This window comes from Pteropus vampyrus, unplaced genomic scaffold, assembly GCF_000151845.1.
Source record: "Pteropus vampyrus isolate Shadow unplaced genomic scaffold, Pvam_2.0 Scaffold74, whole genome shotgun sequence".
Taxonomy (NCBI): Eukaryota; Metazoa; Chordata; class Mammalia; order Chiroptera; family Pteropodidae; genus Pteropus; species Pteropus vampyrus.
This window is the reverse complement of record NW_011888855.1, coordinates 791,670-809,292: the sequence shown is the minus strand read 5'-3', so window position 1 is coordinate 809,292 and position 17,623 is coordinate 791,670. Positions and strand designations below refer to the sequence as shown.

The 17,623-nt window shown below is 56.6% G+C and overlaps 1 protein-coding gene across 11 annotated transcripts; it reads right to left on the bottom strand.

The window, feature by feature from the left end:
* Positions 1-1,322: 1,322 nt before the first annotated feature.
* Positions 1,323-16,435, bottom strand: PDLIM7 (PDZ and LIM domain 7). 11 transcript variants are annotated; one of them, XM_011362188.2, is made up of 14 exons: positions 16,307-16,435; positions 15,486-15,751; positions 15,254-15,354; positions 11,507-11,658; positions 11,396-11,426; positions 10,837-10,955; positions 10,056-10,192; positions 9,859-9,895; positions 8,843-8,904; positions 8,458-8,695; positions 7,309-7,489; positions 2,012-2,132; positions 1,810-1,925; positions 1,323-1,656 (listed from the first exon to the last, which is right to left on the bottom strand). In XM_011362188.2, the coding sequence occupies exons 3-14, from the start codon at positions 15,347-15,349 to the stop codon at positions 1,570-1,572; spliced, it is 1,377 nt and encodes a 458-aa protein (XP_011360490.1). In that variant the 5' UTR covers positions 15,350-15,354; positions 15,486-15,751; positions 16,307-16,435; the 3' UTR covers positions 1,323-1,569. The 11 variants fall into 11 exon arrangements, with proteins under 11 accessions (XP_011360490.1, XP_023387620.1, XP_023387621.1 ...); XM_023531852.1 differs by lacking the exon at positions 10,837-10,955 and adding an exon at positions 10,460-10,476; XM_023531853.1 differs by lacking the exon at positions 10,837-10,955 and adding an exon at positions 10,460-10,476 and having other exon boundaries at positions 15,486-15,601; positions 16,307-16,428.
* Positions 16,436-17,623: the final 1,188 nt, after the last annotated feature.

Genomic DNA, 17,623 nt, shown 5'->3' with positions numbered 1-17,623 from the left:
CCTAGGCATCAGTTACAAGCATCTGTGAGGACTGCCTGTCCCAAACTCATTCCAGAATTGAATCAAGGTGAATCCAGACTTGAATCTTCAGCTGCTCCCTGAATGTGTCTCCTAAATGTTCCACGGGCACCTCACCAAACATTTATTGGCCAGCCACTATGTGCCAGGCACTGTTCTAGGCTCTGGCAAGACATCATGAAAACACAGGAAGTGCTGCACCTCAAGAGGACACGACAGACCCTTCTCTTAAAGTGGATGGGCCCAAGAACCTGTTGAGAATGCCAACAACTTCAGATGTTCATGCCAGAGTGCCCAAAGGACAGGTGGTCACGAGCATGCTGAGTTGTCCTGGCCCTCTCCAATCCAGGGCTTGAGACAGGAGACATGACAGTTCCCCTAGAGTGGTGGAGGATACCAGTAAGAAGCAAGAGATGGGGCCAACACCAGAGTCAACAGACATTTAGGTACCAGGCAGAAGTGAGCTTCCCAGAGGGGTCCTCGCTGGTGAACGGTGCTCAGTGCCAGCCAGTCCCAGCACAGTGCACCCAACTTCAGGCCTGGCTTCTAGCCTGGATCATGGTTCAGTGGCTGTGCGACCTCGTAAAATGAGAGTAACTGCAGATACCTCACAGGACTGGTGGGAGGATTGTGAGACAGCATAAGCAATGGCTGGTATGTCGGACACCTAGCAAATTTGCCTGCCTTCCTCCCCTCACCCCTCATCCCCCCAGGGCCTCCACCCTAGGCTCCCTGGGACCTGTTACCTGGTTCCCTCTCTGCCACATCACATTCTGCTGCTCCCTTCCCTTGGCCCCTACTCCTCTTCTCAGGCTGCTTCCCTTTATTGACCCTGTTCACAGCCACTAAGCCTCTTTCTGTAATACAAGTCTGAATTGGTTTCTTAACTATTTCAAACTTCTCTGTGCCCTGACCTCCCCATCCCCACCTGGCCCAGCTCCTCAGCCTGCCACTGTCACTGTGGCCTCCCAGGACCTGGAGGACGCCCGCTCCAGTCCCACCTTCCTCTGCAGCAGTTCTCTAGCTGACCGATGGCAGCTGGCACCTCCAGGTCCCATCTCTGCAGATAGACCCCAACTCCTCTGACCTCCACACCAGGCCAAACCAGGTTCCCCGACTTCTGAAGGCGTCTGGGCACAGCACACAGGAGCCCCTTTCCTCATCTCCCACTGACCATGAACCCTCCCTGTCCATATCACAAGGATTTCCAGGATGGTCAGCCCTAGGAAAACCAACTTAATCTCTACCCTGCTATGTTCCTCAAACCCCACCACTCCTGAAGCACAGAGGGCACACACACAGGACACAGCTGGATACAAATTTATTGTGACTGGGTGTGAAGAGGGGCCGGTGTGGCCAGCACCGGTGTGCGATGGTGGTGAAGGGAGTGAGGGGAGGTGAAGGGGGTGGGATAGGGCCCAGGGAACCCCAGGCTTGGGCCAGGAGTCAGGGTTGGAGTGACCTTAGCCACCCTACCCAAAAATCCGGGGTGCTGACTTCAGAAAGTGACCCATCTGGCTAGGTGGGCAGGCAGCAGTAGACTGGAGGGGCTCACACGTGGGAGAAGGCATGGCTCTTGCAAAGGGGCTTGTCCTTCTTGGAGTAGAAAGTCTTTCCTTCCAGATTGATCTGACATATCTGGGGACAGCCAAGGTCTAGTCACATGGGGTTGGGGTTGGCAGGAGAGGTTCCTCCCCAATCTCTCATGAATCCCAGAGGCAGGCGGTACAGGGTGATGGGTGAAGAACACAGGGCACTGGGGGTGGGGTCTGAGTCCCAGGGGGCACTCACAGCACATACGAAGCACGTGTCATGCCAGCTGAAGCCCAGCGCCTCCAGGAAGCGGTCTCCAGCATCGATCTTGAAGTCACAGCCTCGGCATTTTGTGCCAAACATCTTCTCATAGTCTGGGGGAATGGAGGCAGAGAGGAAGGGGGCACTGGGTTCTCTCCTGCCCTCACCACGCCCCTTTCACCTGGCCATGCCCCCTTACCTCGCTCGCAGTAGGGCGCTCCCTCTTCCATGTAGAAGGCCCTGTTCCGAATGGGTGTCTTGCAGGCCGCACAGGTGAAGCAATGCACATGCCAGGTCATCTTCAGGGCATGCATGATTTCCTGGGAGGAGGCGACAGTCACCTGGCAGCTCAGCCCCTCCTCTCCAAAGCGGCAGACACACTAGCCTCCATGCCCCTCCCTCTGCTCCTTCAGACTGCAGGCAACCCAAGCCAGGCCACGTTCTCCTCTGCTCCACACTTCTCTGAGCAAGAGCCAGAGCCCTATGAAGGGCCCAGAAGCTGGCAGGTCTGGCCTCTGTCTTTCTGCTCCCCCCAAATAGCATCTCACCCATGGTTGATGCACCAGGAACCCCATCTTGGGGTTTCACACCAGCTGTCCCCTCTGCCTGGATTGCTCTGCCCCTGGTATCTGCAAGGCTCAGCCCTCACCTCCTTTAAATTTCTGCTCAAATGTCACCTTCTCCACCAGGCCTACTCTGACCACACTGGTTCATACTCCATCCTGCCTTCCCAACGCCACGCTTCTAAAACATTTAACTCTGCGCTTTCCTCTTCCCATACACTTGCATTAACACACTATTAGGTTAATTTACCTATCATATCTATTGCTTGTTATCTGCCTCTCCCTGATTCTTTCTGCTCAATATAAGGTCAAATATGGGAGAGCAGGAAACCGGCTGCTCTATCAGCTGATCTATCCCACTAGCGCCTGGCCTGAGGGTGCTCAAGAGCTGAGTTACCCTGCGGCATGGTGGGGAGGACACAGAGGCTCATGGTCGAGGCCCCTCCAGCTAACCAGAACAGCAACATTCAGACCTGGAGCAGGCAGAGGACAGTGTGGAGCCTTGAGCAGGGTCAGATCTGTGGGTTCAGCCTTTCTTAGCTTGGGTGACTTGGTCAACAGCTTTACTTTCTCTGATACTTGGTTCCTTTGTGAACTGGGAACCTACTCCCAGCCTTAGCAGGGTTGCTGAGGATGGCTCCTCATTTGAAGGTAGGAATCCCAGATCCAGTGCCTGCCAGGGACAGGTGGTATGTCCACAATCGGGCATGGTGGGGACTGTGGCATGGGGAGCACCTGTTCTGTCTCTGGGGCAGTGCTGACCAGTTCATTCAAGAATCTCTGAAAGGCTCAGGTTGAAATCTATGTATTAAAGTGAAATCTAAATTTTAAATGCTGGGTATTCATTTTAAAATGAAACAGTGTGGACCAAGCTAGACTAAGTGTGGGCAGTATCTAGCTTTCCAATGGCCTGTGCCCTCTGCATCTGTCACATCTCACACACACCTCAGAACCACCTGTCCAGAACTTACTGCTACCCTACTCCTATTTTAGCGAGACCCAGAGAAAACGACTTGCCCCAGTTGATACAGCCAATAGATGGCAAAAATGGCCTTTGTGCCCATGGCTGGCTGACTCCAAGGCTGGCTCTTCCTACTGCCTAGTGTTGCCTCTTTTTAAGGATCAAAGGGTCAAGGTAAAGGAACTCAGCTGTCAGCTGGTAAGACAGGGGCTTGGGCAGGAGCATGGTAGGGTCCAGAACTGGGTCCAGTGGGGATATGGCAGGGAGGCAGGCTTCTGTCAGTATCAGAACAACCTATGAGCCAGTTATCAATGCTATTTTACCCCCTAGTTTCCTAAAGCTGTATGCCTTTCCCATCCCCACTGCCCCAGCCCCAGCTGCCTCAATTCCCTCTCTAGCTTCTAGCCCTGCCCCAGAGGAGGCTTGCTGAGGCATCCCTGATTTCACCAGCCTCCAGCTCCAAAATCTTAACACGACCCCTCCCCACCCTTCTGCCTCAACTCACACCTTCCCAGGTGTTGCCTTGTGACACAGCTATTCTCTCTGCTTACAACACTCTCCCTGATCCTTCTCCAAGCTAATTTCTACTCTTGTTTTAAGTCAGCTTAGAGGGCAATTCCATTCATTCCTTCAAGTCTTTACTGACTGCCTCCTATATATGGGCACAGTATAAAACGTGAATAAAATGGCCCTGGTCCCAGCCCATGGAGTTCACACCTGAGGAAGAAATGGGACAATAGGACCGGCGGGCGGCGGGGGCGGGGGGGGGGGGGGGGGAGTAAGTGAATCATGGGGCATCTGGCTTGGTGGAGAGGGTGAGCATCAGGGAGGGTGTTGCTAAGGAAGTGATATTTGAGTTAGAGAAGAGAAGGAAAGAGGCGAGAGGGTGCTAAAGTGTTCCTGGTAGAGAGCAGCCTGTGCAAAGGTCCTGAGGTAAGGGGGGAACAGCATGTTGGCAAAATGGAACAGCACTTGTGGTTGGATTACTGGGGTGAGGGGGGCTGGTGGTGAGTGGTAAGCCTTGAGAACATAGGGTCTCAGATGGTCCCCACACCAGGATGGGTTCCCTCTATTGTATCCCCCCACCCGAGCTTCCCTCCAACTCCAGTGAAACAATCTAATCACCCTCTCCATGCTCCACAATGAACTCCGAGAACAGGCATAGTCTTCAGTGCTAGATGCAGGAAGGGCACAGAGCCCATGGCAGGTTGGGGAGGTCAGCCTCCTGCCCCCTGACCAAGGGTAAGGCAGGGGCTCTCTGGGATGTGTCAGGCCCTGGAATCCCTGCAAGAGGGAAGCTGAGGCCTCAGGGCCACTCTGTGGAACTACTGGCCCAGGCTGGGGTAGAAGCAGGGTTTGCCATCAAAGCTTACTCCAAGACTCAGGAGCCAGCCTGCACTGTGAGCCTTAGGTCCTTATCTGTGGCCAAACGCTGCCCACTCAGGACCTGGGGAAGTGGGCAGGACAAGAGTGTAATACAGGCAGAACAGTGGGGCCTTGATCTGTAAGAAGCAAATACAGGTGCCCAGCTCAGGGAGGTCCTGGGATCTAGCCCATTCATCTAGAACAGTCCAAGGAGGTGTGGCCTAGGCTGACAGGGAAATATCTGTGATCTTGGGCAAAATGCCCTCATCTATAAGATGGGAATAACCAAGCTGATTGCACAGTATGATTGTGAAGCTGCATGTCTACACACAGTAAGTGCCCCACAACATGAACTGTCACCATAATAACAAAGACTGATAATATCCATTCTCTTCTGTCTAATGATGGAAATCTCACTTTTTGCCAGGCACATGGCTGCCCAAAATAAACTGTATTTGCCAGCCTCCCTTGTAGCTCAGTGGGGTCATTTGACCGAGTTCTGGCCAATGGGATGGAAGCGGAGGGCTGGGTGGCAGCATTCTCTAAAGGTGGCTGCCATGGGCCTTCCATTCCTTCCTCCCCTCCAACTTCTTGCTGGCTGGAATATGGAAATTTTGGCTGAGCCTCCAGAGCCATGGAGCATGAATGGTAAGTAAGCACATATTGAGAATAGCTGAGCAACAAGATACAGGAATCTGGATCCGCTTATCTGTTCTGGGCTGCCCACCTCTGGACTTTCTTAGGTGAGAAATAAGCTACCATCATTTTGTGTTTTCTACCACTTGTGGTCAAGGTAACCCTCACTAATATGAGTATCACCACTGGGCTCTCTGGCCATGCCTTACAGTTTGGCTTCTGGATCCAGAAATAAGAAACATGAGTGACAGGAAGAGCCCAAGCTGGAGTCAACAAGGCCTGAGGCTGCTCCTGGCTCAGCTCTCCCACTCTGTGCAGCCTTGAGCAGCTTCTGCCCCTCTCTGAGCTTCAGTTTCCATGGATGTGCAACAAGAACCCCCACATCTGTCACCCCCTGCCTATTCTGCACCCTTTTCCCCAGCTCTGCTCTCAGCCTGACACCCTCCATGATCCTTCCCCAGGGTGAACTTCTGGGGACTGGACCCACATTTGTCTCTTCACAAAGTATCCCAGCATGGGGCACATTGCCCACATTTAACAAAGGTAGATAGCCTGTCACTCTTAGAGATGACAGGCAATGACCAGAGTCTCGAGCTGGCTTGATGACCCCACAGGAAACCCGGCCAAGCTATGCTGCATGTGTAGCCTCAGTGGGAAGACTAGGATTTTGAATCAAAGTTTTTGAATCTGAATTTCTAGCTTTGCCACTCAAAAGTCCTGTGTTTTTCTAGCATATCAAGTCATCTTTCAGAGCCTCCATTTTCTCATGCATTAGGGGCATAGATGCTGTGGATCATCCTCTCAAAAGCCTTTCTCAACTAACCCCCTTCTTTTACGGAGGATGATAGCCAAAATATTGGGTTTGCCCTGAGGCCCAGGTGCTCAGAGGGTACACAGTTCCACCACTGAGATAAAGCTACATAATCTTGGTTTTTCTTCCGGAGTTAAAAGGCAAAACCTCATTTTAAAAAATCCCATTAGAAACTTATTGGATTTCATTAACCAATGTCTCCATTAAAAAAAAAAAAAAAAAAATCCCATTTGTCCCTTCTGCTTCCTTCCTATCTGCAACAAGAATACAAGGCCTGGGGCTTAAGCAGCTATCTGGCGACCATGACAAGATAAACTTGGGAACAAAAGCCTGTGTGCTAAGGATTTTGGAGCAAAAAGGCAGGAAAAGCCTAGAGGTACCCTTGAGCTGTTGTTACAGACCTGGAATCTTTGTGATTGAAGTATAACCCCTTCTGCTTAAATCTCTGTAGTGGGGTTTTCTGATATTGCAACTGAATGCAATGTCACTGACACAGCAACCATCTCTTGTTTTGGCCTGACCAGCACTTACTTTCCTTCTTTGGGGAACATCGTGCTAGTTTTAATTCAGGGAACCACTCTTCCCTCACTCTAGGCCGTGGTTCAGGTGGGGCTGCCCTACTCAGTCTCTGGGGGAGTGTCACTCAAGCCTGGCCAATCAGAGTCACAGGGCTTGGGTCAGAGCTAGCACGTGACACTAGTTAGGCCAATAAGCAGCAGCAAAGGGACTCTTGATGCATCAACTGGCCCAGAAGAGAAGTTTTCGTTCACTCTGGTGCTTAGCTGGGGAGACATAACCTGGAGTGGCAGTGGTTTGCCTTTGACACCTTCTAAGAAAAAGCAAGCTGAAAATGAAGCCAATACAGATGAAAACAGAGGTGAGGGGTAGAAAGAGTCCTGATGACTTGGGGACCCACAGTCAGCTGCGCCTAAAGTTAGGGCACCCTGTGCTTGCCAGTTATTTGAGCTAACACATTCTTGCTGGCTAAGAGGATCCTGGCTAATGCAAACTGAGGCCAAGAGAATAGTCCATTTATTAGGCTGCAAAGGACCCCACGGCCTCACGCAGGGAGAGCCCTGGGCCCAGGAGTTTTTCAACCGCACTCCTTGGTGCTGCTAGGGTCAGCTTCACCTCCCCACCCACACAACAGCCCCACTCACGCCTGTGATCTTCTTCTTGCACTTGGCACAGCTGGGTGCGTAGCGCACGTCATAGCAGGGGGGGCAGAAGATAGCTCCCTTCTCCTCAAAGAAGCCCCCCTCTTCCAGGACCGTCCCACACTGGCTGCACACAAACTCCTCGGGGTGGTATGCGTGGCCCAGCGCCACCAGGTAGCGGCCCCTGAGGCAGAGGTAAGGGCAGTGAGAAGGACTGTATACAAATGAGGTGGGGGCTCCTGGCCTGAGCCCAAATGAACACCTCTTCTGAAGCCTGGAAGGGGAAGTTCATCCTCCCCATTTCCCAAAGAGGGGAGAAAATAGGCTTGGGAGGTGACTTGCCCAAGGTCATACAACAAAGATAATGAAGCTGCATTGCTTTGTGACAGGAGATGAGGAAATGGGGCAGTGTTGGGACAGGGAGGAGAGTTATACGGTGTGGGGCTGCTGACTTGGGCCTAATGAAATAAACCCAAGTAACCAAAGCCCGGAGGGCAGGATGTCCAGTGTGCCCATGAGCCCTGAAGGCCAGGGAGCACCTAAGCCAAACCTGGTGCCCACCTTGTCCTGCTTGCATGTTCCATCTGGCCTGGGGAAGGGCCCAGAGATAATGGGGGTGCTCTGCAGCACCTCAGAGCTGAAAGGAGTTGAGAGCGGGGATGGGGCTGGGAACTAGGAAGGCTTCAGAATCTGGTACACTGACTCTGGGGGCTGTGTGACCCTGCTGGGTCCCAGGGAGCAGTGAAGAGAAGGAAAGGCCTCTGGCTTGTCTCCTCTGAGAGCAGAGGCTTAGCAGAGCGAGACTGAGCAAGCAGCGGGGGAGAGAGAGACAGAGGGGCTGAGAGGGGCAGGCCCTTCCTTGCCCAAGAGCAGCAAGTCTAGAGGTGCTGCTCTGATGTGCCATTGGTACTTCCTCCATTTCACTGGGGGAAAACACTGATAAAGGCTAAAGGCGGAAGGAGTGTAAGATTCAGAATCTGAGGATCCAGCCAGGTCCCTACCCCCACTCCAACTGGGAACTGAATCCTTATCCTCCTGTAGTGGCAGCTGAGATGAGTGGGGAGACAGATGGGGGAGCAGAGGTTGGAAAGACACGAGGATCAGGCGTCAGGACAGGAACGGCCAGGGTAGTAAAGAAACAGGACCACCCACCGGATGACCTTGTGGCACTGGTGGCACACGGGAGTCTTGCCATTGCTGCCACCGCACCCTCCTGGGCCCCCTCCAGCGGCCGCCTGCACGATGGAGGTGCGGTTCTGCAGAGGCGTGGGTGTGGCGGGCTGGCTGTGCCGGGTCATCACTGTGCTCGTCTTGTCTGGGGCATAGCGCTCGGCAAATGCAGGGTCCACGGCCCAGGGTGGGCGGCTGGTGGGGCTGGGGGTGGTAGGGCCTGCCAGGGCCAAGGAAAGTGGCTCCAGGGGGGTACCCAGGGACCCAAAAGGACAGGGGGTAGAGCCCAAGGCAGCTTGGAGGAACCCGCCACCCCCATGCCCCTGAGGCTACCCACCCCTCCCCAGGCCCAAGCCCACTATCTCACCAGGCCAGGGTTCCTGGGGTGTAGCTGAGGCTGGGACTGGGGCTTCTGTCCTGGGCACCTGGCTGTAAGATCTGCCATTCAAGGCCCTGCACAGCTGGGGCACCTAACCTGGCCCCACCTCTCAACCTTGGTCCTGCTGGGCCCCGTGGGAGATGCCTAGGTGCATGAGAGCTGCTGGGCTGGACTCCAGGTCCCACTGGGGATGGGTAAGGCAGCTTCTCCTAACCAGGTTCCAGTGGTCTGTTGTACAACGCTGGAAGGTGGCACAGGGCTCTTGCTTCTGGGGCAGCTCTTGGGGCTCCCTCATCCTGACATCCAGCTCTGATGGCAGGGTCCTCTTTGCCAGGTACCCCCTCCCACTGAGACCCCTGCTGACAGGGCCCACACTGGGTCTGAACCATCTAACATGCCCACACCAAAAATACAAACCCAGCCCACAAAGACAGAAAACAGAGACAGAGAAAGCAAGACTGAGAGTGTTTATTTCCATGCCTGAGCCAGCACAGACCTGGCAGACAGCAGTATCAGAGGGCAAAGAGGGAAGGCAGTGGCAGACGAAGCCAGGCTTTGTGCCAGGCGGGCAGCCAGAGCCAGGCCAGCAGGAGGCTCAGTCCAGGGGCAGGAAAGGGATGAGTCAGGGTGGCAGAAGCTAGAGGCACCAGGGGGCGCTCTGGGCAGCAGGGACAGAGAGAGACAGAGGCAGAGAGGGCAGCCGCCGGCGAGCGCCGCGCTACGACTGCACGTTGAGCACGTGGGCAGAGCGCTGGTGGTGCCAGTCCCGGAGGCGGGTGTAGCGTGGGCTCTGTAGCTCCAGGACATACTTTTCCCTGAGGAGTAGAGAGAGAAGGAGGAGGAAGTGAAAGGAAGGAGAGATGGAAGGGAGGAAGGGAGGGAGGAAGGAAGGAAGGAAAGGAGAATGGAGGGCCCTGGCTGGGGAACCCCAGGAGCACACACAGGATGGTAGCTGGAATGAGAGAGGCAGGAGATAAAAAAGGGGCTGGTGTCCATCCTCTTACCTTGACTTCTTCAGGTGCTCCTCATCCGGGTCTTGCACTGAGAGGGCAGAGGCAGGCATTGACCAAGAGAAGACATAAGGCTACCCCAGCCCTGAGCCCTGGCAGAGGGTTACGAGGTGCCGAATGGGCTCTGGCTAAGCCCAGGCCTGGGCTGGGGGCCAGGAGGAGAGTCTGCCCTGCCCTGGTCTGCCACTTACTGAACTCGGTGCCTGTGAGGTGGGCGAGAATGCGGAAAGAACGGGACTGGCCTGTCCCAGGCCGTGGCCGCCAGTCTTCCGTGTCCTCCATCAGCCGCTGCTTGCTGGCATCTGGGACCAGCGGTCGGAGCGGCTGTCTGTGGGGAGGGTGTGGCTCAGAACCTCATGCTGGGGGTGGGCAGCAGGGCGGCCCCTCCCTGGAATTGGTCCATGTGGGCTATGGTGATGGGAGAGGAGGGAACGCAAGGCCAGGACCCGGCTGGGTGGATGGGGATGGGTAGATGGGTAGATAGGTGAGAGGGGAGGAGGGCAACCAGGGCGAGAGGAAGCCAAGGTGGGGAGGGGCCACTGCCCAGAGTGCCAACAGGAAGGAAGAGAGGGACAGGCAGAGGGGGCTCACTGACTTGTCAGGGGTCTGCACCTGTGAAGAAAATAGACAGATGGGACAGATAAAGGAACAAAGGGACAGACACAGGGGAAGAAGATGGCAAGAGGTCAGAGCGGCTGAGGGCAAGGCTGCACTGAGTGTCTGGGGCTCAATGGGCCCAACACCACACCCCAACCCTGGGCCGCGGGAGGAGGACTGCTGCCTGGCTCCAGCCCCCAAGAGGGCAGTGCCTGGGCAGGAGCCACACCCTAGAAGGGGCCCTGCGCCTGCAGCCCCTGACCCTGCCGCCAGGGGCCGCTGCCGCACGGTGCTGGCAGGACTCTGGTGCAGAGCAGACAGAGCAGCAGCAGGCGGACAAACAGATGGCGTGGGCGGTGGGAAGGCAGGACGTACCCATTCTGCTGTAGGGTGCTGTCAGAGGGCGGGGGTGCCCCGAAGGGCCGGGCTGTCTTGTTGAGGGAAGCGCTGGGTGCAAAGGTGTACCGCGGGGAGTCCGTGGCAGGGGCCAGGGCCTGGGTGGAGACAGAGCCGGGCAGCGGGTGGGAGGGAGGGGAGCTGGGCTAGAGTTGGAATGGGAAGGAGAGGGGCACCCCGCTGGCGCCTCCGAGAGGACAGCTGCGCTCCAGCCCCGCCTCTGCACATCTGGATGAGGCTTGGGGGAGGGGGCGACTCGGGTTTCAAGGGGCCCACTTGGGAGTGATGAACGCAGCCCACAGTGCAGCCCACAGTGCAGCTCACAGCGCAGGAGGCAGCGTGGACAAACGTGCAGACGTGCATGGTGCCTGGACCGTGCGGCAGCCTCCGACTCAACTCCCAGTTCCCCACACTCTCCCTGGTGCCAGCTTTGGCCCCCTACTCCCAGCCAGGGATGTGGGGTACTGAGGTTGTACCCAACAGGGCAGTCCAATCCCACCCCGCCCACTGTGGGGGGAGAAGGGGGGCTGTTGCCTACCTTCTGCGGTTTGCTCTGAGCCAGCTGGGCCCTAGAAAAGAAGGGGAAAGAATGACAGCAGGCCAAGGCTGAGGATTCCTCCACTATCAATGGGGACCAGAGCCCACATACCTGCTGAGACCCAGGCTGAGGCGTTCTCCGCAGGCTCGGATCTTGTTCTGGGCTTCGATGTGTGTGAGGCCCCCTGCATTCTCACCATCAATGCTCAGCACCCAGTCGCCCACTGCTAGGCCAGCCTGTGCAGCTTTGCCTCCAGGAGTGAGCTGTGGGGAGATGGAGGGTCACTGGGGCGCAAGGATACAGACCAAGCTGAGGTCAGAAGTCAACATGCCTAAATTGCCCCACCTCCAGGACCCAGAGGCTTCTTTATTCAGCAATATTCTGGGCAGCTGCTAGGTACTAAAGCCATCTGGGAGGGGGTGGGGCTTACCTGAGTTTCACAAGCATCCTGCTTATTTAGTCACCTCCATGACCCTTCCCATAATCCAGAAACTGCTATGTCATCAACAAGCAGCCACCCTCAGGCTAAACCCCAAGCTTCTCAGCTCCAACTACAGCTGGCCTCTTGCTCAGGGTGTTCCACCCACCAGACATACCCTTTTGACTTATGTGTAGTTAAGTTCCTCCCCCACAGCCCTGGGCGCTCACTGTCCTGGGGCCATCTGCCGGGATCTGCCAGGAGCCTGAGAGTCAGGAATAGGCCCCATCATCTCCAGCTTCCCAGTGAACAGTGCCTGCTTAAAGGGGGCCCACAGTGTCAGCTAGGGGCTACTTGGCTGTAAATGACTGCCACCCCAAGGCTTCATCTGCCACATCACCCTCTCCCCAACCTTTTAGGCTCTGGTTGGGGATCTCCGGTTACTGTGGCAAATGAGAGGCAATAGTAGCTTGAAAGGAATGGTCACCACTAGCGTGAGTGGAGACCCTAAGGGATGATTTCTGGGAAGTGGTGGGCCTTGGGACAGGAGTGGGACATGCTGCCCAGAGGGTGAGAGAATCCATTTATGAAGGCCTGAAGGCTGGGGAAGGAACTGGGACTGGGCCTTGCGGTTAGGAGGGGCCATTAGCAGTCTGAAGGCCTGGGGCGGGGTTATCTCCCAGGTCCTTGATAGCCATTTCCCTGACAAACCCTACTGGGCCCTTCCAGCACTCCGGTTCAATGCCTGGCCCTCTGACAAAGGGCCTGACACTTGAGCAGGTTTCTGTGGGGAAGTGCTGGAAGGAAGATTTGAACTTAACAGCTGGGTTTAGGGGGTGCAGTCTGCTCACAGCTCCAGGAGGCTCCTCAGGTGGGCCTGTGTGCAGACTGAGTTGAAGCAGTGAGGGGGAGGCGGAGGAACCAGAGGCAGATGACAGCACTGGGGCAAGGAGAGAGAGATGGGATTGACAGCTCTATTTCATGCTTGGGAGGTTGGAAGGATAAGACACTGGGCACTGGGTGGCTTGTTCTTCACCTGCTAAATAGCAAGAATATGGCTCACATTTATCAAGCACCTAGTATTGCCACATACTGACACAGAATCCTCCAACAATCCTATGGACTAGTCTGGGGTTATATCCATTTTACACATTCTGGGAAATCTGCCCAGCTAGCAAGAGGTAGGGCCTGACCCTAAGGCTCTACTATACCGGGCCGCCTCTGCTGAAGGTTTGGGCCCAACTTGGAGGTCAGTCTACCTGGAAAGACCCCCTGACCCTCTGGCTGGATTTGGGGCCTGGATCCCTTATCTCATTTTTAGTTCAATCTAACTCCTTATAATGGGCATGAGGAAGTGACACCCTTGAGAAGAAGTGACTTACTCAAGGTTATGGTGAGTCAGTAGAAGGGAAACCTGGTTTAGCCACTCCCTATCCAGAGGGGTGGCTTCTAGGGGAGGAGGGGGCGCTGAGCCTGAGGTGGGTCTTGGGGTGGGCAGGAGCAGCTGGCTTCCAGAGAGGGGGTGGGGAGTTGGGACTATTCTCTTCCCAGGAGTGGGAGTGAGGATGACAGGAAGCACAGGAGGGATAGAGGAGTGGTCAGAGGGGTGGAGAGAAAAGCAGGAGATGGGAGGGCAGGAAGAGGGGGTGGCTGGAGAGAGAAGCAAGGAGGCCTGAGGGACCGAGGGGGAAAAAGCCAGGGGGGTGGACATTACATGGGGTGGGTGGGGGGGTGAGTCAGCTTGAGGGCTCCACTGAGCAGCCCAACCCCCCAGTCCCAGACGTTACCTCATCTCCCAGGCCTGGGCCCACAGCCAGACCTAGCCCCTCCTTCCTCCCTCCATGCTAGGGTCAGGGGAGAGGGAGAGGGCCCACCCAGCTCATAAAAGACCACCCCATCCACCCACCCACTAGGGCCCAGGTCCAACTCCAGGGCTGTGTTCAGATGGTGGCCCCACCCATACGCTGGGGCTGCTGACCAGAGGACCAAGAGTGCCCCCAAGAGGCCACATCCGAAAATCCATCCCCCAGGCTACTACGATGTTGCCCATCCCCTCCAATGAAAAAAACGGAGGCTCAGAGGCCAGCCAAGACCTATGGCTCCCCAGTCACACTGGCCAGCACTTTCCCAGGGAGGGGGAGATAGGGTAGGTGTTCAGGGCTGGCAAGGCTTGAAGACTATATAGGGGTGGGTGGGTGTGGTGGGGGCACCACTGCCCTTAGCTATTCTGATGGCAGGGCAGTTTCCAGGGGAAACTCTTGGAAAAGTCCCTGGGAAAAACGGTGACCGCCTCCCTGCCCTGGCTACCAGTCCAACTCCCACAGACAGACTCCGCCTTGGGGCCCCTCAGGCTGGGCAGTGCCTGGATAACCTTCTGGCCCCTCATGGCTGTGCTTGCCCTGGGCTTCCTGCCAACAGCTGCCTGCCCACTAGGCACCTGGGTGGGCCTCTCTGGACAGGCAGATGTGCAGACAGGAAGTTCCCACCTTCTCCTAGCCCCCAGACCACAGTCAGAAACATTAGCCCAAAGGCCGGTCTCACTGTCTCTGGGCAGGCAGTTTGTTCTCTGTATCCCACAGCTACTCTACAGCTGGAGCCATGGCCTGGTGGTCACCAGGTGAGGCACCCACTGATGGGGTTCAGGGGTTCAGGCCTAGGCCAGCCTTTTTTGGCTCTGCAGACTCCAGCCACCAGTTGGCAATCTCAGTGTGGGGCTGCATTTTTGGGCTTATAAGGCAATCCCCCTGCCACAGAGAGGAGCCAGCCCCCAGCTCCGCCCCCACGATGGCAGGCTCTCAGAACTGAAGTCAGAGCCTTAGACCTCATTCCACACCCCCTTGGGGTCAAAGGCCACTGCACTCTGAATGTGACCAGTGGATGGGGATGGAGGTCCTCACATAGGCTGGGGAAACCCCCACCCAAGTTCTACTCCCCAAAACTGCAACCATCCCAGTGCCTGAATTCTAATCCTAGCTTGACCACGGAATCTGGGAATGAGCCCTTCCCACCTCTCAGCCCTGAGGTCCCTCATCTGGAAAAAAGGATAATGGCTATATCCCAGGTGGTGATGAGGTTGAAGTGAGATCCTACAGTCAAAGTGCCCTGTTTGGGGCTGGGCCCCAAGTACTGCTCCCACACACAGCTTAGACACTTCTTAGAGACCTTGGTGCCCCTCCTGCAGAAAGTTCAGCCCCAGGACCTCAGAGGTGGTTCCAGGAGCTTTGTGGAATGGCACCAGTTACAAAGCAGCGCTAGAGCAGTGTTGGAACTCCTCTCCCAGTATCCTAATTGAGAGTCCTTGAGGCAGGTGTCCCTCACACCTCTGGATCTGGGTACCTCCTGGCCTATTGGTCTTGGCTCACTCCTGCTCAGACTCACCACCCCCCAGGCCAGAGCACCCACAGACTCCTGGAGGAGCCCCTCCCCCAACCTAGGCTTACCCGGGAGATGGAGAGGGGCACATTGAAGTCCTTGCCTCCCTGTAGCCGAAAGCCCCAAGGTGCTGGCCCCTCTAGCACCACCTTGAAGGAATCCATGGTGCCTGCTCATGAAAGGAGAGAAGGGTGAATGGCTGGTATGGTGGGTGCGCAGCTTGGTACCCTGGCCTGGGACTGGTGCCAGGCAGGCATGGGGCAGATGCTGAGCACTCCCAGGTCACAGGTAGGCAGGTACCTTGTCAGGTTTGGCTGGGCTGTTGGTTGGCAGATCTCACTTTGGAAAAGACAGGGGCAACCCCCCTCTTCCAGAGACTGGGAAGGTGAGGGGAGCCCGTATCCAGGCTTGAAGTTCTTTTCATCCAGGAGAAGGCAGACTTAATGTGACTCGGCCACCCCACAAGCCAGTCTTCAGGCTCCAGCAGCGGGGTGGGTCAGGGGCCGTCGCTTGTCTCCCCCGCCCCCAGATCCCAGCAGGCAGGCCGCGGCTGGAGCCTGCTCGGACTATATAAGGCGTGTAAGCTGACACTGTGCAGCGAGCCAGTGGAGGAAGCACCCAGGGGCTCGGGACTCGAGGGGGAGGGGAGAGAGGCTGCTGGAGCGTGTTCTAGCCATTCGGGTACGGGTCGAGGCTGCCGGAAGCCAGGGCAGGACCCCTGGACGTTGGTGGGGAGTGGACAGGGGTGCGGCCCCTACAGAGATCGGTGGGGGTTGGGTCCCCAAGGAGTGGCCAGGAAGGGGATTCGAATCTGGGTAGTGCCTCCCTCGCAGGACTGCTACCAACCAGACGTGACTCAGTTTCCCTCTGGGCCACCCCCGCCGGGGCCCCCTGTATTGGTTAAATCCCGGGGGCAGGAAGCAGCGCAGGCGCCAATCGGCCTCGCGGCAGCCGGCTTCACCGCAAGGAGGCGGAGGCGGAGGCGGGGTCAGGGGCAGGGGCCCCGGCCCGCGAGAGGAAGCTCAGCGCTGGCCAAGACCCCTAATGCCCTCTTTGGTCCCCAGCAGCTCCCTGCCCCCTAGCTGGCCCAACCGAGACCCTCCACACACGGTCGCTAGTACCTGCTCGGCCCCGCCGGGGCGCTGCTCGCGGCGGACTCCAAAGAACCGCGTTGAGATCGGCCGCCGTACTCTCACTCCGCCTCCGCGGCAGCCATCCGCTTTGAGCCTGCGGAAAGGGGCGGTGCCCAAGACCACGGCCCGTCAAGGCCACGCCCACTAGCGGCCTCTCCACCGGTGGGAGCCCCACCCAATCCTTCCGGCCCGCCCAATCACGAAGTTCCATCACGCTTTGAGCTGGAAAGCACGGCCCTCCCCGGGGTCCCCTCTGTGAAGCAGAGCCTGGGCGGTGTCTGGATGGGACCTGGGCGGGGTATGGGCGGAGTGTGGCTTAGCAACGCCGTTCGCACAGCTCTTTGCTTTTCCCTCCCTCCAAGAGAAAAGAAAACAGCCTTCGGAAACAATTGTCTCTGAACCTAAATTTCCTCCTCGGAGAAATGGAACAATAGTACCCGCTTCACTGGGCCTCTGTGAAGACAGGCATTGTTTGGCGTAAGGCTCAGCCATCAGCGGCTCCAGAATTTCTAAATCGGAGGGAGCTGGTGGGGGCCACACATCGAGGCGGGGTAGAGGGGGCAGGGGAACTCGAAGCTAGGTTTGCAGAACACTGACTCATGGAAGGCAGAAAATAAGGGCAGGAGAGGACGGAAGTGGAGGGGGCCCTTGGCTGGGCCTCGAGCCTGAACTTCCCACCCACTCGTTCCCACCCACTGACCTCGGCAGTCAGCAGCCGCTGCCCTGCGACCACAGCTCAGCGTTGACCCCACAGTTGAGATGTGCTCTGTCCTCGTACTCCGTTCCAGTTGGAGTGTCAGAGTCCCCACTTTGCTCCCCACTCCTGCTCAGCCCGGGCGTCTAGCGCACGCGGAGGGGGAAATTGAGCAGGGATGGGAGTATGCGGCTGAGTGAACGGGTTAGCTGCTAAGACATGGCCGCTTCTCTTCGCCCCCTTCTGCCATCAACACATTCCCCCTTCTTCTGCATCATTCCCCTCACTACACGAACTGCTGTAAGAGTCTCCTGTTTAAAGAAATCCTCTCGACCCCACCTCCCTCTCCAGTTATGGCTCTTTTTTTCTACTCCCCTTGAGAATGAAATTCCTCAAAGGAGTTGTCTGTCGCCCTGTCTCGATTTGCTTTCCTCCCGGTTCTCTCTTGAACCCACTCCAGTCAGGCACTTGCCCCCCGCCCCCCTCCCCACGCCTCTGGTCTTCTTGATTAATTCCCTCTTATCAGGTCTCAATGACCTCTGAGTTATCACATCAATGGTGCTTTCTCAGCTTTCCTCTGACTCTGCCTAGGAACAGCACTGGTCCAGTCA

Excerpts from the sequence above, each read along its gene's own strand:
- PDLIM7 (XM_011362185.2), bottom strand. The coding sequence starts at position 15,349 with ATGGATTCCTTCAAGGTGGTGCTAGAGGGGCCAGCACCTTGGGGCTTT. Across the intron at positions 11,659-15,253 it reads TGCCCCTCTCCATCTCCCGG|CTCACTCCTGGAGGCAAAGC; the intron begins GTAAGCCTAGGT and ends ATCTCCCCACAG. Across the intron at positions 9,896-10,055 it reads CCTCACAGGCACCGAGTTCA|TGCAAGACCCGGATGAGGAG; the intron begins GTAAGTGGCAGA and ends CTGCCCTCTCAG.